Here is a 19,288-nt window from a genome sequence, read left to right as displayed (position 1 = left end):
TGAAAGTTTGTTCCGGCTAAGACGGTGATTAGTGGGGGGGGACGGGACACTTTTAAGAGGAGCACCACTAGCAGGAAGAAGTTTAAAGGAAAAGAAGCCAGCGGGAGGGGAAGAAAAACTCCGGAGAACAGAGAAATTGTGGTCGCAGAGTGTGGCAAGGAGATTTCCAGGATAATATAAGCCCGGAAGAGAGCTCGAAGAGATAGCTGCAGGAGAAAATAAGCCCTTCACCCACGGGAGCCAACTTTCCTAAATGGAAATTATCCGTGCCTGGATACAGTCAAGGAGGTTGCTCAATATTGGGAATAGATCTTGCATGGGTACGAACAAACCCCGCCATAACCATCCCTGCCAGTTAACAGTATTGATTTCTATTTAATTTATGATAATGTGTAAATCAACAGAGCATGACTGAGAATGATTTCTATTTCATATTTATTGTAATAGACTCTGAGCAAGGTACCACAAGGAATACCCTAGGGTACAGCTACAAAACAAACTATCAGCCACATGCACAGAACACCAAATGTATGAGCCAACTAGAAATAGAGCATCATAAACACTGTACTGTACTCTGAGCTTTGCTTTAAATGACAGATCTATGCAAGAGGCACCTCTGAGCAATGAGAAATATTTGTTTGCAGCGCTCACAGAATTATTTATAGTATACCCTGGGGCCTAACTAAAATAAATCTGCTTTAAACACTCATCACAGAAATAAATATATAGATAAAGATATATATTTCTACAAAAGATGCTGGGGAAGATAGTCTAAAGGGAAAATTGAATATTTTCATCAGCAGAAATGTGATGGCTTAGATTTAGTGGCTGTCGCATAGACATGACTGGGTTATTAGAGTTATTCTAGATTATAACCTATTCAGAAAGAACAGGGTAGAAAGAAAGGGAGAAAGAGTGGCATTCTTTGTTAAAGATAATATTAAAGTGTCAGAATTGCAGGACTTACCAGATAAGGAAGAAGCACTCAGGATTAATCTGGAAATAGGGAACAGAAAATCTGTTTACATCGGTGTGATATAAAGGCCTCCTTCACAGACAGAAGTGGCCAGAGATTTAATTGAAGACATTCACAATATAGCTATGAAAGGGGACATACTTCTGATAGGTGATGTCATTATGCTGGATGTTGATTGGAGCATCTCTTTTGCAGGGTCTTCTAGAATTAGAGAGATCCTGGATGCTCTATAGGGAGAATTGTTGTAGTATTTTGTAATGGAACCCACATGGGATGGGGGCCATACTGAACCTGGTACTTCTGATGTTTTAGTGCAGGGGCATACAAACTCTGACCTCACCAGGTCAGGTTTTCAGGATTTTCCAAATTAATATGCATGAGGTCTATTTGTATGCCCTTAGGCTCCATTTTTTTTGTCCTGTTCCTGACAAGAATTCATGTAGAGCTAACGTCTTTCAGGTTGGAGATTTATTTTTTGGATACATCTTTGTGCCCCTTTGGATTATGAAATCTATGTGTATACAATGGAAGCAGTACATGCAAATGGATATCATGTAAATTCATTGGGGAAATCCTGAAAACCCAACTGGATTGCTAAACATGTACACTTTGGTGGAGTCATCTACCAATGGCATTCCAAACACTCAAGCATTCAATATCTTCTTGAGATAGGATAAAGCCTGCAATGCTGTTCAACTCCCTGCAACAAGGCCTCATGCTGCACTGGGTCTGTGATGATACCAGTAGCAAAGTCAGTTATCAGTTTAACACCTCCCTCGGCTGTGTCGTTAACCACTGGGTCTATGGTGATGCCAGTGGTGTCACAGTGAAGGTGGTTAATGACACAGCTGAACAAGGGAACTGAAATCCCCTACAGAGGAAGCTATACCTTGGGACAGCAAAGTCCTCCCAGGCCTCCCTCAGGCCACACAGGCTAGTAGCCAGGTCCTTAAGCTGTGGAGAGGTCTCCTGGAGTGGGAACACTAACCAGTATAAAGCTGGCATGCTTGTAGACCTGTAAGATAAGTCTTCCACAAGAGATTAACAAAATCCAAGGTAAACCCTGAACCGATGACCCCATAGACCCCTGTAGGACCTTGAACTGGCTTCTCTTAGACTCTGCAGCATCCATGCACTTGCATTTCATACTTTCACTGACTGTGAGCTTGGGGTGGGGGGTGGATTTCTGAGTGTGAAAACATAAAAGTTATAGCTATAATTCAAAGAAAATTGCTCCATTAAGCAAAAATAATAGCAAATTTAAGAAAACTGGAGCTTTATATAATCAGTGGCTTTAGGTTTTTTTGGACATCCCTAGGTGTTCCCAGGTGGAGACTACTAGAGGGAGTTCTAGTTTCCTGGGACCGTTTTGGTTTAGAGTAGAGAATGACATGGGGACAAACTTTGTCCCCATCCCTGTCCCTGGAAACTTAGTTGGAAAATTAGGGAAATCTCTCTACTTTAGAATTACTGAGCTTTGGAATAACTTTCCTGTCCAGCTGTGTAATTTGGGCTCTTTCCAATTATGTCAAAAATATCTGAAAACGTGGCTATTTTCAAAAATGTAAATTCCACAGCTCTCTATATAACCACTAATTCTTATTATATTTTCCTTTCTTAAACTCTGGTAAACCGTGTCGAGCTCTATCCTTATAGAGAAAATGCAGTATATAAGCTTAAGGTTTAATTTAGTTTATCTGATTCCATCTGCACAAGCCTCGAATATTGAAATCATTTTATTAAAGTATAAAAAGAAACAATATTCTGTACAATTGTCATTTTATAAATCACAAATAATACAGAATAAAGATCAACAAAACTTCTGTCTCCCCTTCACAAATATCCCCTCCAGTATTGAGAAAGCTGAATAAACCAAATTACTACAGAATGCTACATAGAAAAATCATGCTAACAGAATACCTCAGTCACATATGGCAGGAATAGTGTTGGGCAGTGCAACTAGGGCAATTGCCCCCTGGCAAAAAGTAGAGCTGCCATTACAAAAGGTGAACTTGAGCCATAGGAAATTTAGCTTACTGCTATTACAAGGAAGTACTAGATCTAAGGGAACAAGGAGGATAGGTGCCAGCAGGACAGTAGAGACAGTACACCAAGGGCTCCTTTTACTAAGGTGCGCTAGCATTTTTAGCACACGCACAAAATTACCGCGCGCCAAACCGCGTGGTACGCTTCTAAAATAATGCCAGTTCAATGCTGGCGTTAAGGTCTAGCGCGCAGGGCAATTTAGCGCATGCTATTCTGCGCATTAAGTCCCTAACGCACCTTAGTAAAAGAAACCCCAAATTTTCAACTCCAACTCTTCTGTTTTTCTACTGTCTGACTCCAACTCCTAAAATGTATAGTAAATCAGAGAAAAATGTGCTTAATTACAGAAACAAAGGATATTTCATTTTGTACAAAATTAGGACAAAAAAACCCGCAAAATATATTTGTTTAAACAAAGAACCTGAACAAAACAAAAATTCTGTCAAATGAAAATGTGCAATACGTTATTACATGGTTTTATTCTGAAGCTGAAGTCAATCGATACGTTGTTATGGATTCCCATTCTGGATCCATCCAAAATTGCTTTTGACTCCACAGCCCTGAGTGCCAATCCTCCCTTTTTAAAAAAACAAACAAACAGATTGGGATCCTGTGACCTGTAAAGGTTTGAAAACCCAATACTCAAAGAGGGAAAAGGACCACTATCTGGTAGATATTACCAACAGTACTGGCAATTCAAAGCAGAGCAAGCAGAGGAACCTCACAGATAGAACTCATGTCCCCAAGTTGTCAGGTGCACAGATACAATGCTATTCCATGAGCCATGAATGTAGTTGTGTTGTTGAATCTATTCTTTGCTCTATATTTCATTCTATTTGACCATCATCAATTGCATTTAGCACTCCCCCTTTTTCTTCTCCATCTCCTACCGTACAAAGACCAAGTACTCATACTTCAGAGACCACCTTAGGAGAGTGATAGTGCATTAATAAAGGCTATATCTGAACTCTTTAAATTCTAGACTTGGCTGGGAGGAGCCTTTTCTGCATTTCTCATCTCTGTACTACTGTCTCATTGTAGAGAAATAAGGAAGTGGGTGAAGACTTCAGATGAATGTTGTACCCTTGCGGTGGCATTTGATGTTCAAGGTCTTCAGTGCTGTCTTCCAGAGGAAATACTAGTCTTTCAATGGAAGAGGTAAGAAACGAGTTTATCTTGTCACCTTATATTAAAATCATTCAACCTCTTCTAATATTACAGTTAGAAAAATGTGAAAGAGACAAACAGGGACCCTCACAAAAACCATTGCCTCTTCCACTTTCTCTCATATTTTATTAACACCATTGTGGGGGATCCTCAATTTATATGGGTACTGTAGATTGAAACATACCTCCATTTGATACAACTTTATGCAAAAAGGAGAAAACCTCTTCCTCATTGCAGAGACTTTAGATGAAAAAAATCCTGGAAACATAATACTTTATTACCTCCTTAGTCCAGTTTTTCCTACTATGAATGACTGTAAAATTTCTGCTTTATGTGTGTAGCTGGCCAATTTGAAAATCACCAAATGCAGTCTTTCCCCTCCAGCATGCTTAACTCCCATAAGGTGAGCGCATTCAATTCTCAGCATCCCTGCTTTGCTCTGTAATTGTAAAGTTTCTGTGAGACAGGCTTCCAAGCAATATTTTAAGTTCACAATCTGAAACTGTTTATGGAGAGCCTATTAAACATGGATTGCTCCTATGTGAGTGATTTTCCGGTTTGTCCATCTGCTCTTCCAATTGTGAAATGTTTTGAGTAAGTGGAGTAGCAATAAACCGCCCAATCGGCCTTCTAGGCGGTGAACATTATGTTAAAAACATGTATGGGGTAACTATACATCCTTTAAAACAATAATCATAATTCAAAACATTTAAAAACAATACCAAAACAAACAGGAACAAAAAAGAGAAGAAGGATAGAACTACAATTTATCAAATATGAAAGAGAACATATAGGGAAAAGACAAAAGGGAGGGTATCTAAAAGTAGATTAAAACTACGTAGCCCTTAAAAGGGCATTTAGGTCTCGAAAGCATCAAGAAAAAGAAATGTTTTTAATTTTGTTTTAAAATTTTTGGAAGTTCTGTAGCAAGTGTAGTAAAGCAGTTCTCCACTGAATCCAATTTATCCACAATAATCTGGAGTTGTTTTCCAAGGAAATGTTCACCACCGTCTGCACTTTATCTGCTATTTCAGAGGCCCATTCTGAACCTACTGTCGGCAATGGGGGAGCCCCTCCATTCGCCATCTTCAGATTGCATGTGCAACTTTTCTCTTTCTCCTTTCTTGTGAATTTTGCCACCATTAAATGCATTATTATCCAATTTCAGCTCCAGTATCACTATGATGGTAAGTAATAATTCAAAATAGTGATAGGGCACTGATGAGAGAGCTCAGGAACTGGAAAATCAGCATGTCTCCCACTCCATTGCTCAACTGGAAGTTTTTTCCTTCAAATGGTATTTATTAAGAGACACAATGTATTATTGTATAGTATCTATATGACTTATGTACTTTAATTGTTATAGGCTCCTCAAGGCACATTTAAAGATGAGCTGGAGTGGTGTATTCGACAACTTGAGAGAGGTCTGCTTCGGCTGAATCCGACTCCCAAACAAGGTACTCCCCATACCTGAATAAAATCTACATATAGTCAATGTACACATGGCCAGTTTTCATTGTAAATCTGTTACAGGGATGCATTTCATTGAAGGGTTCACTGAATAAAACTGCATTTCAGTTTAAGATAAAACTGTGGTGTTACAATTAGGGCTTTAAGTTAATCGCAGTTAACTGTGATTAATGCATTAATAATCAGAGTTTTAAAATGTGGGGTGTTGGGGGATCGAGGGATGTTAGGCAAGAGGGAGTAGGCATCCCTCTTGCTGATCACAGATGTGGGGAGGGAGGGTCCACTGCTGCAACTTGCTCAGCTGATGGCAGGGTTTCCCCCACGATCAGCTAAGGCAACAGGACTCCCTGAAGTTGCAGTTTTGGGGAGTCCTGCCAGCTCAGCTGATCGGGGATTCCTGTGCTGCGATCAGCTCCGCCGGCTGCATCTTCTTTTCCAATTAAAATGTACGACAGCATTTTTCAGGCCTACATTTCAGGCATGTCGTGACTCTAGGACAGGGGTGAGCAAATCCGGTCCTCGAGGGCCAGAATCCAATTGGGTTTTCAGGATTTCCCTAATGAATATGCATTGAAGCAGTGCACGCAAATAGATCTCATGCATATTCATTGGGGAAATCCTGAAAACCCGATTAGATTCCAGACCTCGAGGACTGGAGTTGCCCATGTCTGCTCTAGGGAGATGCATAGGGATGCTTAAACTTGCTGAAGGCCACTTCCAAGCGAAAGCATGCCTTGGGTGAGCTTAAGTGTCCCTACACATCTCCCTAAGCCCGCAACAAATGCCTACAGTGTAGGCATCCTTCCTGGCCCGAATTTTCTCTAAAAACTTGCATCCTGAATGGCTGCCAGATAGCGGTAGGACATCTACCACCGCCTTCAATTGTGATGCTCATTTGTAGAATCAGCCCCTTAATGCCAGTAATAAAGCTGGGGTAAATGTGCAGCTAAATGCCAGACATACACTTGTAACTTCTAGTATTCTATGGGCCCTTTTACTAAGCTGTAGTAAGCCCAAACACATAAAATACTACTGAGGGGTGTGCTCAAGCACCCTGTGCTATTTTTTGCATCTGCATGCACCTACCCATGTGCTAAAAAATAAAATATATTTTTTAGCACTGTTGGAATGTTTGGGGGTAGAGAATGGGCACAGCTATGCTAATCAGTTAGTGCGTGGTAGGTGCAAGATCCCTTACTGGCTAGACAATAGGTGTAGTTAAGGGCTCATGCACTAATAGAAAAATTAGCACATGGTCTTTATTGCAAACATGGAAAATGTGACCATTTTACAGCTACACTGCTCACTGATTTTTGGGCATTTCGAAAGAGTTTGAAAACCTATTTTTTACGGATTCCCTTTTCAGATCTGCCCGTTTTGTAATTTTGTAGTTGTCTGGTTTTAAAGATAAGGGAAAAAGTTCATGTATGTTTATTTGTTTATAATTATTTGTTATGTGTTTCATTACGTATGTAATATTTTGTTTTAATTATGGATGTATTCTTTGTTATCCGCATGGATGGTTGATGATGCGGGCTATAAGTATTTTAAAATAAATTAATTAATAAACTATTGTCACTAAAACACTTCATAAAGCACTATGGGGCTCATAATCAAAAGAGAAAAACGTCCAAAAACCGGCCTAAGTCGGCACTTGGATGAACATTTCTCAAAAACGTCCACGCGCCGAAAATAAAAACGGGTTTTGGACGTATTTCTAAACGACCTAGGCCTTCATAGTGCCGTTCAACGTCCAAAGCTAAACGGGGTGGTTCGAGAGGCGTGTCGAGGGCAGGAGTTGGGCGGGACGTGGGCCGGCTTAGACTTAGTCGTACAGCATGTAAAACCAAAAGTTTTACAACAGAGCTTAGACGGAAACCCACCTAAACTCACCAGATAAGCACTTCAAAACACATAACACAGACCCCCCCCCACACTACCCCAGTGATCACCAACCCCCCTCCATAAAAATTTTATTCACAACTTTAATTTCAGCCTCCAGACCATCATCACCTGGCCACCTGACATAGGAAAACCTAGCTTAAGTCATCTTGGGGGTGGGTTAGGGACACATAGAGAAGAGGACCCATGCCCATAAGCCCCTGTAATCACTGCATTGATACTTAAACATGTGCACTCCCCTATACACCCCCAAAACCCTTTTTTACTGCCATATAAGTGGCTCCTGAAGCCATAATGGCTATTGGGGTGGTAGATAAGTGGGTCTAGGGGATTCTGGAAGTGGTTTGGGGGGCTCCCCATCACCTATAAGGGAGCTGTAGTGAGGAGAAGCCATGGCACCCTTTTTGTGAAGTTCACAGCAGTGCCTTGTAAGGTACCCCACTATTTAGGTGGCATGTCTGGATGTGCAGTCCATCACTTTGCAGACCCCTCCCACGTCCAACAGGGCTTGTTCTAAATGTTTTGGACTTGGACGGAAAGTTGGATGGAAATGTGGTATAAAGATGGACGATTTAGTGGCTTGGACGATCAGATCGGCAGGACGTATATAATTAGACGATTTTCGAAAGTAAAAAAAGTTGGACGTCTTTCGAAAATGTGTCTTGGGCTCTTTTTAACTTGCGAGATAGAAGTAAACGGACTTAGACGTCCCTTTCGATTATGCCCTTTTAAGGATACAAATCAGTCATTAACTATTTCAAAAAAATAGCGTAAATATGGCTTTTTGGATTGTGACTGTGAAAGTAACCCAAACACAAGAATAGAAATGTACACACAGAGATGAGGAATAATATTTATAGATTTTTTTAAAAAAGGAGAACCTCTAACCACTATTCCACACATGGAGGAGAATGTGATGTAATGGTTAGAGCCACAGCCTCAGCACCCTGAGGTTGTGGGTTCAATTCCTGCACTGCTCCTTGTGACCCTGGGCACTTAATCCTCCTCTACCCCAGGTACATTAGATAGACTGTGAGCCCACCAGGACAGATAGGGAAAATTATTGAGTACCTGATTTGTAACCTGTTCTGAGCTCCTTAGGGAGAATGGGCTAAAAAATTGAATAAATAACTAAATAAATTACGAAGACTAAAGTAGACAAACAGAGAGGCAAACCAGGAGCAGTGATCAACAAATAAACATGGTTGCTGATTTACTTTTACAACTGATGTTTAGTTGGTTGTTAACCTATGATGTTAAATCTGTATGCAAAGCTGAAATTATACCCCCGATGCAAATGATTGCCGAAACTTGGCTGTGTCGAGTTTGTGTCCATCCAATAAATCATCTTTCATGTGCCATACTGGTGTCAGTATGTTCTATCATCTGCCTATTGTTCATTTTAGACTGTTTGTACCAGGTTTGTCAGCTTACCAAGACTAAAAGCTTAAGCAAGTTTGTAGTCTGAAGAATATGTTTTGTTACAGTTTTACAGGCTGGTAAAGAAAGTGCTTCAATTCTGTAAATACTATTGGGCTCTAAGGGTTCAGTAGAACCTATTTAAGGGCTTTGCTGTGCATTTCTGTTAACCATCTAGGTCCTTGATTTCTTATGCTTCTGATTTTTCTGTGTAGTAGGAGAGACGCAGCGAATTCTCAAGGTGCTGCAGTCCCGCAAGGCCCCCTTTGTTAAGAAACGACAGTTGATGAATCGAGTGTTCGGTGATTACCGCCAGAAGATTTCCAATGAGCGACAGCAAATGGAGAAATCAGGTAAATGGGTAGGAGGTAAAGTGTTATACCAGAGATCCTCAACTCCAGACATTAAATGACTGCAAACTAGAATGTTTGAAAAGATTTCTAATGAATATTCTTCAGAGATTTGGTCTAAATATTAGACTAATTGCTATTTTTTCTGTTACCCTAGATCTGTTTGTGATGTATAAGGACCACAGCAGTAAAGCCCTGTGGTGCACAACTCTGTTTCTCTAAGAAAGGAAATGGGTGTAACCATCCAGGACATTTTTGGGATAGCACTAGAGCCTTAGAGGGCCATTTTCGAAAAGGACGTCTAATTCTGACTTAGACATTTCATGCAAAACGTCCAAATTCGGAAGCCCAATAATGTCCATTTTTGAAAGCCAGACTGTTAAACGCCTAGCTTTATACCCCATTTTTGACCACAGAAACATTCAAATCCAGACCATTTTGACATGGAAGTGGCCATCATTGTGATGGACTGATCACATAGACATGGCAACAGAGCAGTGGGACATCTTAGAGGGCACTGCTGTAAACTTCACATAAAGGATGCCAGATGTACATCTTACCATAAACCCCTTATAATTTATGGTGAGCCCCCCCAAAACTCCTCCAAAACCTACTATACCCATTATGGCTACAGGTGGCACCTATATGGCAGTAAAATAGGGTTTTGGTGGTCTCACACTTCCTATCATACATGTAGTGGGTAGCCCATATATTTCTGGGCTTACGGGTCTGGATACTCTTCTCTTTGGTTCACTAGCCCACCCACCAGGTTACTTAAGTCACCTGTGTGATGCTCTTTTAGGCTTTCCCATACCAAGTACTGCTGTTCTAGAGACATTCAGATCTTTGTGGGGTGGGAGGGGGTAATGACCATTGGGGATGTGTGTGGACATCATTAATCCCTCCAGTGGTCATTTGGTAAATTTGAGTACCTTTTTTGTACTTAGCTGCATCTAAAACAAGTCTAGCCAAAAACCTCTAAGTTCTGTCTAGAATGTCCTGGGAAAGGTTCAGTTATCGTAACAAGATGTCCAAGTTTAGTCTACCCAAAGCCTGCCTATAACTCACCAAAATTCTGCAGCAGTTATTATACACATTTACTTAAATTAGATTTATTTTGCATATCAAAAAATGCAAATTTATTTTTTAGAATAAAATTAGTTATTTTCCAAATGTCTTGTCTAATTTTATTATTTTCAGCGTTTTATAGGTGAGGAATTGCAGGTATCAATATGGAAGTAGAAAGAAAGAGTTCTCCAGGACAGGGAAAAAAAGAAGGGAGGATTGGAGATGGGGAGGCAAGAAGGAGAAGGGAATGAGAGTAGAGCTGGAGATGAGGCACAGGAAAAGAAGGGACGAGCATTTTATGTGCTTAAATTTTCTTCCTATCTTTATGTAGGCATCACTCATGCACAAAGTATATTTTGTTTTATGTAATATACATTTTGCTTTACTCCTGGAAAAGGCAGAATATAAAAGGAGAAGGCAGGGAGAGGGAAGATGGGGTGGAGATGGGAAGAAAAGGATGAAGCAAGAAGAGAAGGAAGAAAGGGAAGTTGTGCGATCTTGGAGAGTGGGGGGGCATGATCCAGAGATAGAAGCAGCTTGTACCTTCCTTGGTTCCAGCCCCGCTCACCCTTGCATCCATTCTCTTCACCTTGTTATTACTCCTCCTTTAACCCCTGACCTCTTTCTCTCCTCTCTTCACTCCTAAACTACCTTATCTCCCTTATTGTTCCCCTCTCAGATTCACAGATATATACATATATATCTACTCTCCTCTAGTTTCTCTTTCACATATACTCCATTCCTGCTGTTTGCTCTGAATAACTATATGGACAGATGCCCTACCCCCAGTTCTTCCTTGGCCTTCCTCAAAGATGAAAGAAGTAACAACCAAGGCCTTAATGGGAGATCTTAGTGGTCTGCTAAGTGACAGAGTCCAACCCAAGAATCTCTCTGAACCACAGGTGACAGGCCATTTTATTAGCTTCATAAAATAATTTCATTTATTATTCATATGCAAGTTAGTACATCTTCCAGTTACAATATAATTACTTCATTAAGATCCAATGATAAATTGCATATGACTGCATTTTGCCATTAGGTCTATATTTGGTTCATTGGTCATATGATTTCTTGTCAATCTTACTTCATTAGCAATTTTCCCTAACATTAGCAACTCTATAATGACTTAGTTAATCACAAGCAATTTAATTTTGCTTCTGTCAGCAATAGAAGGGGTTACATTTAGATTATCTGAGATCATCTTCTATTTATCTATATTTGTGTCTTTCTTCAGATATCCCAGGCAAGGGTGTCTCATACACATTGGGGTGTGGGCTGCCCCCTATATCTTGCTTAATACTATTGTTCCCATCACTTCTTTCTCACATGCCCCTAACCCCTGTTTCTTAGACCAGTACCTCTATAACCAGTACCTAACCCTGTATCTCTCCTGGTAATGTCCAGCAGCCATCTTTTGTAATCTGCTTAGAACTGCAAGGTATTGGCAGAATATAAGTCACCAATGTAATGTAATGTTTCTCAAACCCCTCCCTCATGTCCACTATATTAATTGGGTGACAGGAAAAAAAACCACAGCAGCTAGGTAGCCATGTTGTCCTCCTCTGCTGCTCAGATACAGAATTGCAGGAGACAATCAATCCTGGCTTTTAAGCTACAGCTTTCAGGTAGAAAATATCCTCCTAGTTTGGCTTCTTTTCAAACTGTTTTTATATTGTAATTATGAATGTGAATCCATGCACCCTCCAGAAGTGGAGTAGTACAGAGCTGAGATCTAGATATCTCAAATTCTCTTCCGTGATTATGACTTCATATCAAAGCTGCAAATGGTATCTGTTGTTAACTTGTAAACATTCCTGTTTTATAATAATGTAATTTTGTTTCTTATATAATTTGTATTAGGAAAATTTGATTTGTATACTTTGCAGTAATTACTTTGGAGAGTAAGACTTCTGATAATTGAAACATAAATTTACTTATTGAAAAGTCCCTTCAGAAAATGTTAATTCTTATACTGCTCAACAGTTGAAGTTATTTCAAGTTACAATGTGAGCCTAATTATTCACAGTAACAAATGCCCACAGTGAACACATTCTTAAACTGCTCTGAAATGAGTCTTTAGACATTTTTTTGTGTAGTATGTTACTGAGAATGGAATTTTCACCTTGTAGCTGCAAAGGCCATGGCTGTGAAGATACAGGAATGCAACTCAAAGAATTCCGGAAGTGTGGCCTATCGAAAGTATTCCAGTGAATCCACAGAGACTAAAGGAAACTGGTTTATCCCTTCAGACAATGACTTCAGATTTGATTTCTTTCCTTGTGATACCATTTCAGAAGTGATTAACATTGGCCTGGAGAATGTACAAGGGGAAGGTGACCATGGCCAAACATATGCTGATGGAACTGCTTCAAACCTAGTGGACATTGGAAGACATATCTTTCAGAATAAAATACTAAACTGCCTTACTTCTGGCAGCCAAGGATCAGAGTTCGCTTTCAATTTCCTAATCCCTGAGGAAGAAAGTTCTGTTCTGCCTTCTAATAGCAAGGATCTTCAAATGGGAAATGCCTTATGTCAAGTAGCACCACTAATGTCTCCATATTTGAATCCAGAAGTGATTTCTGGAAACATGGTACCATCAGAAAACAGTGTTTCTCAGGATCTGGGGAGGGAGGAAGGAGAGCTCAGACAGTTAGAAATGAAAGAAAAAGAGGCTCTTAATTTTGAAAACACAGTAAAGAACAAGAAGGCAGCGGACGTGCCCAAGAAGAAAAAAAAGAAATCTTCACAAAATAAGAAGGCAGTGGAGAAGTTGGAGGATGGTGAAAAGGTGAAGGTGGGATCTATTGAGCATCCTGATAAAGATATCTGTCCTCAGGATGAGGCATCTCAGGTATGTAACATCTCTTCCTTTATACCCCCCTTTGGGCCAGGGGTGGGCAACCTGCCGCTCATAGGCCAAATGCTGGTGGCCATTGAATTTCATGCGGACCCCAAGACTATGGGCTCCTTTTACAAAGCCATGGTAGCGGTTTAATGTGCGTAATAGTGCACGCTAAACCGCCAGACGTGCTAGCCGCTACCACCTCCTCTTGAGCAGGTGGTAGTTTTTTGGATAGTGCAGGGGTTAGCGCGTGATTAAAAGTCACGCACATTAAAGCCGTATCGCGGCTTTGTAAAAGGAGCCTTTTGAGAAGTATGGACAGAAAATGTCATTAACCAGAGTTTTGGTGATTTTAAATACTATAAATTTTTGCAAATATTTTCAGAATAGCCATTGTAGCATTTTGTTTTTATCATTTTAGTTTAAATTTTTATTGTTTATCACAGAAGGTGTATAAAGTTCTTTGCATTTCCAATTCTGATATTACATAATGTTGCAGCCCTCTCAGGGTAGTACTGACATTCATGCAGCCCTCTGAGTATAAAGGTTGCCCACCCCTGCTTTTGACAAATGTCAGTTAAAATTGTTGAGTAGATACAACTATCTCGCGTCTGCTTAAAGGGAAGCAGCAAAGCAGTTGTGTAGAAATGATTCCTTTATTAGAGACCAAAGTTGTAATGATGAAAGTTTTCAGAACTGCTAAAGTCCTCTCTTCTGAAATACGGAATATACATCAGTCTAACATTGTGCTAAGTGACTTCTGGTTTGCATCCTAAAATATTTGGTAGCCAAATGCAAGAATCATCTCTACCCAATTACTTCTCACATGTTTTCTTTTTGCATTTCTGCTTCAGAAAAACTCACTTTTAGTTTGCCTGGACTCATGTTCTCTGGTCCTTTGATGTTCTAAATGTTTTGTTCTTTCATGTCTTTTGTTTGCAGCTGAGAAAGGAAATAGACTGGTGTGTGGAACAACTGGAACTTGGGCTGCAAAGACAGAAATCCACTCCAAAGCAAGGTAAGTCAGCAGCAAGAAGATAGTGAAGCTTACCAAATAGAGGCAAGTATACACCACATGAAATGGCGATTGGGAAACACAACCAAATTGGTCTTGGAGGGATATGGAATGGCGGAGGAAGAGCAGGGAACCTGAGGTAAGGGATTTGAGGAAGCTGGCTATAACATGTACTGAAAAAGCTTTCTCCTAATTGGTCAGTACAGGTTAGAGTTGGCGTTAGGTTGTAAGGACCTATATGCTGTGCATCTAAATTTGTTGAGGTTTTGTATTTTTTTAAACTGTTGTTGGGGGTGGAGAAGATATGTTTTCTCCTCTCATCACTACTGCAGGATTGTCTAGGACAGGGGTGGGGAACAAGGGCCGTAATCCAGTTGAGTTTTCAGGATTTCCCCAATGAATATGCATAAAATCTATTTGCACACACTGCCTGCATTGTATGCAAATAGATCTCATGCATAGTCATTGGGGAAATTCGACAGGATTGCAGCCTTCATTCCCCACCCCTGGTCTAGGATAAGGATTCTCAAACCTGTTCTGGAACACCCCACTGCCCTGTTAAAATATTGCAATAAATGTGTATGAGATAAGAGATGCAATTTTCTCCGTTAACGGTCCAAAGTATTGAAATTTGATACCATTGGCACTTAAATCAATAACTTCCATTGATAAGTTCAAGGAAAACTTGAAAACCTATCTTTTCTCCAATGCATATTCTCAGGTTTATCTTGGAAAACAGAAGAGTTTTAAAGTAGTTAAGATTTATGACTTAGCTTTGAATTGTGTCAGCAAGGGAGGCCGTTCCACCGACATGCATGTTTCGCCATAGCTGTTTCAAGGCTAAACACCCCCTTTTTTATTTATTTAGCATCTCTGCTGTTCTCTCACTGTTTCTGTTCTCGAACGGTGAAACATGCATGTCGGCAGAATGACCCCCCTTGCCGACACAATTCAAAGCTAAGTCATAAATATTAACTACTTTAAAATCTGTATAAGTTATTTACTGTATAAAATCTAAAATGCAGTTGGATTAATTTATAAAATTTAATGGATCAGTGAAGACTCTGTATACTCTTCCCTTTTGCATCGCAGAAACTGTGTTTGCAAGGAAAGAAGGAAGGTGCATTAAACTGAGATATAAAAGTCTATAATGTATAGTGTTAGTTGTGAGTTTCTCCTTCTTGCTTCCTATCACTTCACTTCAGTTGATGAAGCTCTTCGAGCCATTAAGATTTTAAAGAGTGAGAAGGCCCCTCTGGTGAAAAAACGTCAGGTCATGCGAGGACTGTTTGGAGATTATAGGAAGAAAATGGAGGAGGAGAGACAGAAACAGCTGCGGCTCATGCAGGCAGGTATGTGGTCCAGGAAAGCATAAATCTATCTGGTCTGGTTTTTATGGTCTTTTGTAGCCTCCCTCTGGTAAATCCTGTCACTTTATCCCTTTTGAACTCCGCTTTCCTCACACTACTGCTGGGCATTATTCTTGAGTCCTGCAAGACAGAAGACATGGTGGCTAGTGTTTCTATGAATGACTAATGTTCCTTAGTGTAAAACATTCCAAAACCTATACAGTGGCAGTGGAATAAGTGTGTCTGCTCCATTCAGCAGAATCACACACAATTTGTCATGTTGCAGATCTTTTCCAGTTCAGGGTCAGAGTGAAGCAGGAAATAGCCCATGTTCTGACTATTGGAATCTATGTTTATTAATATTTGATATACAGTACCACTAAATCTGATATACAGACCAAAATACCATAAAACCAAGAAAATTAAAAGAATGCCAATTCAGTGATAGCACAGAAACTTCACAATCTACAAGAAAAAATAGAGGACAGAGCCCTGTCAATCAATCAGGACTGACCTGAATAAGTGCCATACTTGCATATCGCCCCATTCTCAAGGATAGAAAACTAATCTTAGTGGTTTGACATGTTTACTAGATGGATACCAAGTCTTTAACAATGTGTCTCCCCTTTTTTTCTAAGCTACAAAATCTGCTTTAGTAACTTCAGTGAAGGACCAAACCCAAATGAGCAGAAGCCGGGTCTACAGGAAGTGTACGTGGATTGCCGAGCAAGGCAGGAGTTCAGCAGGATTCAATGCCCCTCAAATGCAGACAGCTCTTCCAGAGAACACCACAATATCACAGCTACCTCAGGATCATGTGTTATCCTTTGATATTCCTCGACCAGTCAGCTTTATATTCACACCTTCTCTGGAACCATTCTGTTTTAATTTTTTCTAGGAAATTGCATATGGTGCTTCTACAGGGTGAAGGTGCAAAGAAGTCTGTTTTGTACAGGTATTTTAGGAGGTGGAGACTTGATGATCAATCTCGTTGAAGAAGGGGAAATGAATAGTAGTTAAAGGATCCTAAGAAATGTAATATATTAAATGTTCAATAATATGTTTACCAGGATGATGTCCCAAGAGATTATCAAATTTGTTATCCACATTGAACTAAGATGGGGAACTGTGGAATAGAAGTCTCTAATGTAATGTATGCTGGTGAAAAATGTAACAATCTTGTCACCTGCACCTCTTCTCCCTCCTTAACAAATGAATCGAATTTGCTATAAACTAGAGCCCCTGGGAATTGAAAAAGAGATTCTCCTCAGTTCAAGCAAGAAAAATTAATTTAGTGTCTAAGAAACAATTTCTATTTTGCTGCTTCAAAGCACAAAATGTTATTACAAGACCGTATGTATTTTATGGGGGAAGTGAAAAAAAACTTCTCAGTGATCAGACATTTCTTTTTGCTTATCACTTCGGAAGCAATGGGACATTGGTTGGTATACCACTTCACAGTATGAGCAGTGGAAAAAAAAAAAAGATAACACTCCCATTTTAGTTTTTTCATTTGAAAATGCTTGAGGATATTTGAGCGTTGCCATGGGAATGCTGCAGCAGCTAGATCTGGGGCAGAAGAAAGGTCTCCCCCTAGGAAAGTGCTAAAGAGCTTCCTGAGGACAATTATAAAATATGTCTATTATTTTCCATATTTCTCTTAGTTCCGTCATAACTTAAACATGATTGAGTTTAACCACCAGCAACTAAAAGTTCAAAAACATTTCTTTAGTGGTGGTTTTACTTTAAAACATACTTTAGAGAAGAGGATTTTTTTCTGGATTAGTGAAAACAGAAAAATTTAGCTTTGATAGAAATTAAATGGTTTACATATTCAATATTAAGATGTAGCTTTGTGACAAGACTGTAAATAAATTATAATGCTCTTCTTTTATTTCTAGAACAATCCTAATGCCTGCAAGTTTGTTTTTATTTGTTTATTACATTTTCTATACCGTTCTTCCAAGAAAACTCAGAACGGTTTACATGAATTTATTCAGGTACTCAAGCATTATTAACTGTCCTGGTGTGCTCACGATCTATCTAATGTACCTGGGGCAATGTAATGTAATGTAATGTAATTTATTTCTTATATACCGCTACATCCGTTAGGTTCTAAGCGGTTTACAGAAAATATACATTAAGATTAGAAATCAGGGGGGGGGTATTTTAATATCACATGTTTTATATGATAATAAAATATATGGGTGGGTGGAATGGGATAGGGATGGGGTTAAGAATTTATGAGATGTATCAATGAATAATTCTAAGTGATGTATTTATTATTTATGTGAGTGAATATATTATAACACTTTATGTAATCTTGAAAATGAATAAAGAATACAAAAAAAAAAAAGATTAGAAATAAGAAAGGTACTTGAAAAATTCCCTTACTGTCCCGAAGGCTCACAATCTAACTAAAGTACCTGGAGGGTAATAGAGAAGTGAAAAGTAGAGTCAGAGGAAAAATAAAATAAACATTTTAACAAGACAGCATTGATCTAAATACTTTGGAAGGTAGAAGAGAGGAGAGAAAGGAATAGAAGCAGAAGGGGGAGCCGTTGAACAGTAGAATTCTGGAGAAATTTAAATGATAGAAATAGAACAAAACAAAGACAAAAGGCAAAACAATAGATAAGATTAAAGATAAATCATAAGCTGGAAAGAAAAATAAAATAAAACTGTGTGTGCGTGTGTGTGTGTGGGGGGGTTAAGTGACTTGCTCGGGGTCACAAGGAGCAGCGTGGGTTTAAACCAACAACCTTGGGGTGCTGAGTCTGTAGCTTTAACCACTGCGCCACACTCTCCCCCCTTGGTCACTCTGAATAATGGGCATAGTAGTGGTCTCCCAGCTGATGTTACGTGGAATTGGTGTGTCGACCAGAGCCAGCATATGTTTAACATCCTGTATATAAAGCATAGTAGGGGATGCAGATACTTTCTGTATTTGCACCTCTAGTTGCTAATAGTACTCATGCATCAGTCCAAGAGAGAGACTTAAGATCAGCAACAAGGCAGAAAGGCCTGGATACTTAGCAAAATGAATAGCAAGCAGGAAAAAAAGAGGTGATTGGTAGAAATTCACCTGAAGTATTATATCCATGGAGGAGAAGCATCTCAAAAAAAGGCTACCAACAGTTGCAGAGACTACCAAAAGCTCTATGAAATGCAGACACCAAATTACAACCGATTGATGAATCTTCCACAATAGAAAATTCTGATTTATGTTTAGAAGGGTAATACTAGACATTCTAGTGCAATAGGTGTGTCATTATGTACTGTAGGGTATTCTCTCCATGCTCGTGAGCCATGCAGAAGAAATCCACTCCAGGTTTTTAACTCCTCCTCCAGAAGGCTCTGCTGCTCCCTTAAGTTTTTCCTTTTGCAGGTGAGCCAGAAGGAGTCTTTGTGATCTGTTCTTTATTTTTCTGTTTATTTTTCACGGTTTTTGGTAGCTTTCGGTGCTGAAGAGCTCACCAGGTCGAGGAGAAAGCGCTGCCTGCATGGAAAAGAAAAGAAGCATACTTGAGGTCTGCAGCTGACAGGTCAATCTCTCTGTGGTACCTGATAGCCAGCCTGCATAAACTTTGTGGAGCTTGGGGTATGGACTCCTAGAAGCTTTGCTCACCTGAGTTGCAGGGGCTTGAGCACAAGCTGTTAGGCATCCACAGGGGGCTCAGC

At 39.7% G+C, this 19,288-nt stretch overlaps 1 protein-coding gene across 2 annotated transcripts; it reads left to right on the top strand.

Annotated features, from left to right (window-relative positions):
- Nucleotides 1–62: 62 nt before the first annotated feature.
- LOC117369295 lies at nt 63–17,513 on the top strand. 2 transcript variants are annotated; one of them, XM_033963670.1, is made up of 8 exons: nt 63–320; nt 4,064–4,180; nt 5,556–5,646; nt 9,199–9,333; nt 12,528–13,252; nt 14,186–14,261; nt 15,464–15,610; nt 16,246–17,513. In XM_033963670.1, exons 2-8 carry the CDS (start codon nt 4,172–4,174, stop codon nt 16,503–16,505), a joined length of 1,443 nt encoding a protein of 480 aa, XP_033819561.1. In that variant the 5' UTR covers nt 63–320; nt 4,064–4,171; the 3' UTR covers nt 16,506–17,513. The 2 variants fall into 2 exon arrangements, with proteins under 2 accessions (XP_033819561.1, XP_033819560.1); XM_033963669.1 differs by having other exon boundaries at nt 64–320; nt 9,196–9,333.
- Nucleotides 17,514–19,288: the final 1,775 nt, after the last annotated feature.

The sequence above is a fragment of the Geotrypetes seraphini genome, chromosome 11 (assembly GCF_902459505.1).
Source record: "Geotrypetes seraphini chromosome 11, aGeoSer1.1, whole genome shotgun sequence".
In the NCBI taxonomy this organism is placed as follows: Eukaryota; Metazoa; Chordata; class Amphibia; order Gymnophiona; family Dermophiidae; genus Geotrypetes; species Geotrypetes seraphini.
Note: the sequence above shows the minus strand (reverse complement) of the source record. Positions and strands in the feature narration are given on the sequence as shown.